We start from the raw sequence: 6004 nt of genomic DNA on the forward strand, positions 1-6004 counted from the left end.
ATAGGAAATTCTCTTCTTCTCCCTAATTTTCTTTCACGTTCTTCCCTCCTTGCTTTCAGTTTGAAGGTATTGTGCCGGCAGATTGTGGTCCAAAATCCTTAAGAACTCAAGTAATCCTTTAAGAAACTTCCTTTTCAAATTTTTTTTAGAATTTAATTGAGATTTTTGGGTTTTATCTTCTGATTTTGGGAAAAAAAAATTGGATCTTGAACCCCCTGTTTCGGCTATCCGTGTTCTTGGGTTTTCCGGCACCGTCCAGTGCCATCCGTCATCGGAGAGCTCCAACCGAGGAGCCACGACTGTGCTGCCCTAGGTTGAACCCCCACTTGTCCATTCCGGATGAGATTTCTATGGAATCAGGAAGGAGAAGAAGGGGATCACAGTCCCCTGTTCTGTTCAACTGAGAGAAAGAAGAAAAGGGAAAGAAAGAAAAAAAAAGAAAAGAAAAGAGAGAGAGAGAGACTTTCTCTCTCTACTCTCTCTCTTCCATCCTCCCTCTTCTTTCTTTCTCGCTCTTGTTCTCTATTAGGATTGATGGATTTTTTTTAAAAAAAGAGTAACGAAGGGTTTATCTTTAAATGGCTTAGATTAACTAATAAGAAATGTTGGACGCTATCACCTAATCGATTCTTATGAGAATATTAGATTTTAAAAATTTTATTTTAAAATAATTGTGATGGTATTTTACTTGAAGTATGATATTTTTATCAGGTTCAGAAAAAGATTTTCAAGATTAATTAGATCCATACTTTGGAATTGCTTGAAGTGTAAGTAGTGTTTTATCTTTATTGAATTTATCTGATAAATTATAATTTGATAAATTGATGAATTTTACATTATATCAATTTATGATATGCATATGATGAAGGTATCATGAATATAGAAAATATTTTTTTTCTTTTGAAATAATTATGATGGTGTATGATTATAATGAATGATATAAATTGATTGGTACAATTATCATTTATTCGTATTACTATCGAAACAAGGTATAAAACCTAATGATGACATGAACTGACAACTTGACAATGTAAAGAACCCCACCAATAGGACTAATACGTTGGTAATTGATTTATCCTGAGGATTTATGTCACTAGTAGACCAGCGATATCAAAGACTTTGCTACCAGATGATTCACAGCTCATCGCAAGATGATACGTGGTATTATGATCCTTTCTCAGAAAAAATATGGTCATAGTTCATGATTGATAAGAAGAACTTAAAAATTTAATGAATTTGAGATGACAAATATAAATTATATTTTTGATGAATTGAAAATTGATATATGAATATTTGATAGTGCGATGAATTAAGATATGAATTCTTGAACTTACATGTTTATTATGTTATTATCAGTAAACTGATATATGTAACATTATTGCCTGATTTATTAGTTAAAAGTATACATTGCTTACTGATCTATTTAGCTCATAATGAGTTTTCAATTTTTATAGATTTAAAAAATTAGTGTGATGCGAAATTTTTATTGGGAGTACGATTAGAGATGGAGTTAGCTTTATTTGATTTAGGATTTTGTCAGAGATGATGCAAGATCTTATTTAATGTTGATTTTGTCAAACATTTATTTTTTTTTTGACACTGACCTTTGATTTTATTATTTGAATTAAATTTGAACATTAATTATTAAATTTTATTTTACTGTCTGTTTGTGATATCATGATGAGATACCTTGTGTGCTTATGGGAAGAGTTTTCTATGAGTATGCACCGGTTGCCATGACTCCTAACTCGTGATCTTGGAACGGAGACGTGACAATTCTCTTCTTGAATCGCCATATAAGAGCTCATATGTTTATAACATAGCATAATGAATTACTGGAAGCTTTTCCATCATGTCGAGCTACGATTACATGAATCATCAATATCTAAGCCTATGGCTCGGACACCATATAAAACAACATGTTACCTAAAGTAGATCAATCGCATCGCCCAATATCTGGACAAACACCAAAAAAAAATAGGAAAGAGATGTTGGAAAAAAAAAATAGGAGGGAGAAAAATATTTTATTATTAAAATTAAGGCATGCAAAAAAGATCCTTCATGCCTCATCGAAAATGACATCTTTAACTCTCTTTCTTCCCACATCTTAAATTAGATACCAAAGATCTCTTTAAATAGGGTATCAGGTAGATGGAATATTTGACTCTCACCTAAATTAGAAGACAAACTCTTAAAAATTTTAGAAGGAATAATTAAGTAGAATAATACTCGGAATAGTCCTAATAGAAGTAAAACAAGCGGAGACTATCAACAAGACATGCTATTTATTAAGACAACATGGTTATAGTCTCATAGCTTCTATTTGGAACAACTTAAATTCTCTCTCTCTCTCTCTTACAGACTAGGGAAAAGGGTGAACAGGTTGCCCACTTGGATGGAACAAACCAAAGTTTGTTCTACACTGGCCGGCTTTAGGTTCTGATTGAACAATGCGAACACAAATCCATCAATATAACTTTGTGGCCTCCTAGGAGTCCCGGAAGTTTTAATGTGAGCCTTGAATTTTGAGTTGTATCTTTGTACGAGATCAGGTGTTGTGAATTCTCCATTGCCAGCTGATGGCAAACACCCCCCCCCCCCCCCAACACACACCTTCTCCATGGCCACATAAACTGCATCCACCATGGCATCAAAAAGGTTATAATATGCACATTGTCCATCTGTGACCACTACAGAAATTGAAGAAAACTGTGCATAGTTTAAGCGAATATTAGCTGGATCTGAGGCATATGCAAAGTATGGATAAACATTAACCATTAGTACTGGCGGATGCTTCGGATTGCCCCCACTATTTAGCAATGATACGATTGCCGTCATGTCTTGAAGAGTCTCAGAAGAGAATGTACGTAGCTTGAGAAGGGAGAAAGGATGTGCCAAGAACCATGTTTGCCACAACAGTTGTTACTTTTACACCAACATATCCAATCGAATCAAGTGCATCTCGTAGATTTTTCATGGCTGGTGCGACGTGCTGAGCAAATTCTCCAGGAATTGCCTCAGTACCTACTGTGATATACTAGAATCTTGCGTCCTTGTAGGGGGCGACATTAGTATTAACCCAAGCTGCATCTGGGCTTGTTGCGAGGTTGGGTATATCTTCATTTCTTACACCTAAAGAAACAAAGATGTCACTCAACTGTAGAGCACTTAGGACTTCAGCACGTGGCTCGAAGAGTCTCATCTTTTTGATGTTATTCTTCTTATAAAGGGCCACAGCATCAGCAGGAGAAGGAAGATTGTCACCATTCATCCCGAAACTGACACCTATGGCCCCTCCAATATCATTCCATTAGTCTATGAGGTCCAATTTTTTAAGAGAGTCCAACATATATATAATGCCCAAGGTGTCATATGCAAAAACAAATTTTTTAGTATATAGTTTATATTTATTTTCATCTAACATTATAAGATTAATAAATACTATTTAGAGTCAAACCTATGTTAATCAAATATCAAATGATCGAATACATGGACATAACTAAAACAACATACATACAAAATGCTTGATGGAACATTCTCTCCACCACCTTTCTTGTTCAATACCGCATAATTGCATACATGATAGTATTAATTATTTGCAAATATAATAGCATGTTGTATGTCCATAAGTGCAGATTATGATCTCCAGCACCTTTATTTACCATGAGGATATATGAAAGTGATCATTTATCCTTAGTCTGATATTGTGAGGATTCGTTAAGTTGCACATGAGGTGAATAAAAAATACAATAGTATAATTTCTAGTGTAATACCATTAGCTTTTTGTTAGGAGAATCATGGGCAACTTTGTAAACATCATGCAAAGAGCTGCAATTGAATCGTGTCAAATTGAGTAGCTAGAATCTCAAGCTGAACTCAATTCAAAATATTTGAATTTGAAACTTAACTCGAGTTTGATTGAGTCTTAATATGTATGCTTGAACTCGACTCAATAAAAAAAAGACAATATCTGAGATCAACTGGACTCCACTTAAATACCAACCAAACCATGCTCAAGCTTAAATTTGAGCATGAATTCAAATTTGGATCATAATTGAAAATATGATTAAAATAAAATAAAATATTATATTATATTTTAAATATTAAATTAATAATATATATTATATATAAAATATAAAATATATATAATATATTATATATATATATATATATATATATATATAATATATATATATATATATATATATATATATATATACATATATGTGTGTGTGCGCTCATGCGTGGTGGTGTCTCTATATATATAGATAAATATACACACATATATACTCTATTAAGCTTGTGTGCTTTTGCATTTTGCTATTCTAGCTTGACTTAAAAACCTATTCGAGCTATTGGAGCTCGACTTAAGCTCACTAATAGTCAAGTTGAGTCGAGCTTGAGCAGCTCATAAGTTTCTCAGCTCAATTGCATCCCTAATCATGCACATATATCATAATCAAGTATCCTAGATCTAGGGAATTAATTTCGGATTCTTACTTGTGTGAAGTAATCCTAAGAGTTCCTTTGTGCTATTATCTTAATTAGGTGGTACAAATGGCCAGCATCAACAAGATTATGTTTGACATAAAGAGGCATGATGAACATATTATCCTATATTAACTATTGATGTCGGTTATTAAGAATTTATGTAGTTTGGTTAATTGAGCCCAATTTATTCAATTGTTGACCATATGATTGTGGTTCCCACATTGTTACTGTTATTATTACTAGAGTCCATCACATGCTATCTGTGTGCAAGGAAGTGGAATGGACCATGGAGGATGGCAGTCCAATCATGATAAAATTATAAGTATTTATTTATTTATTTTGAAGTCATAATATATTTTAGTTAATTTCTTTTGCTATGGTATTCAAGAAAATAGACGGAGGAAGGCCATGGTATGGTATTCAAGGTTCGAGTTTAAGGTCATTGCAATCAAATTTAGTATCATATTGACATCAAATAAGCATAAAAAGAATATGAATACATGAAAAAAATTTAAAAAAAAAACTTATTTTAGTTACTATGTTGGCAAGGAGAGTATAAAATCTTACCTATTTGCATAATTTGCTGAAGCGAAATCGTTGTTAACACAGGGATGCAAGCATACCAAGTAGGTGCCATTTCTTTTGCCCAGACTTCCTACTTCATTGCATAGACATCATTCAAAAATTAGTAACGTATTAGATGTTAGTATGAATAGAGCCTAAATCCTCGCATACTTCTATATTGACATATACTTCTTTAACTGGAATAGGAAGAAAGCACAAATTGAACAATACCTTGACTTCCAAGATACCTCACCTATGACAGGCTAAGCGTTACGAAAAGATATTGCTTCTCACTCTTTATATAAGCCTAGGAGGGGTATTACCTTTATATCCTAAAGATTCACTCGTTAACTATTTGATTTTTTTAAAAAAAAAAGTTTCTACAGATCATTCTTTCAAATACATTTTTGCTTTTGCACCTTTTTCAGCTATTTATTGATATTTTGTTTTGCTTTCACATCCTAGAGACACCTATTATCTTCCTTATATGTGTTACTATATCTATCAAAATCTTTTCTTTCCAACTTATCATACTAATGTTTAAGGATGTTTTATCTTTGTCGAGATCATGATTTGTATATTATTTATTCACGAATTCAATGTATAGAAATTATCAATTCTTATTATCTCAATCTACTCTAAGATATCGATCACATCTACATAATCCAATTTTTTTCTTAGATAAACTTTTTAATCAACAAATTTCCAAATCAACATCCAGAAATAGCTATCAATCAATTCACCATACCAGACAACTTTCAAATTTCTTGATTCTAAAATATCTGGAATAATCTTATGTTTTTATTTTTTTCCATATTCCACCTAGATAGAGATATATTTAGATCTTGAACTCCACTATCAACATAATCCAATTATATTTTTCCTTTCATGGATAAATCTTTTTAATCAATATATTTCAAAATGAACATCTAGAAACAGCTACAATCAA

The 6004-nt window shown here is 32.3% G+C and overlaps 1 protein-coding gene across 1 annotated transcript; it reads right to left on the reverse strand.

The window, feature by feature from the left end:
• Window positions 1–2851: 2851 nt before the first annotated feature.
• LOC105036872 (glucan endo-1,3-beta-glucosidase-like) lies at window positions 2852–3271 on the reverse strand. Its single transcript, XM_010912596.2, has 2 exons — window positions 3080–3271; window positions 2852–2992 (listed from the first exon to the last, which is right to left on the reverse strand). Exons 1-2 carry the CDS (start codon window positions 3269–3271, stop codon window positions 2852–2854), a joined length of 333 nt encoding a protein of 110 aa, XP_010910898.2.
• Window positions 3272–6004: the final 2733 nt, after the last annotated feature.

The sequence above is a fragment of the Elaeis guineensis genome, chromosome 3, assembly GCF_000442705.2.
Source record: "Elaeis guineensis isolate ETL-2024a chromosome 3, EG11, whole genome shotgun sequence".
Classification (NCBI taxonomy): Eukaryota; Viridiplantae; Streptophyta; class Magnoliopsida; order Arecales; family Arecaceae; genus Elaeis; species Elaeis guineensis.

Excerpts from the sequence above, each read along its gene's own strand:
- LOC105036872 (XM_010912596.2), bottom strand. The coding sequence starts at position 3,271 with ATGAATGGTGACAATCTTCCTTCTCCTGCTGATGCTGTGGCCCTTTAT. Across the intron at positions 2,993-3,079 it reads CAAGCCCAGATGCAGCTTGG|CACGTCGCACCAGCCATGAA; the intron begins GTTAATACTAAT and ends GAATTTGCTCAG.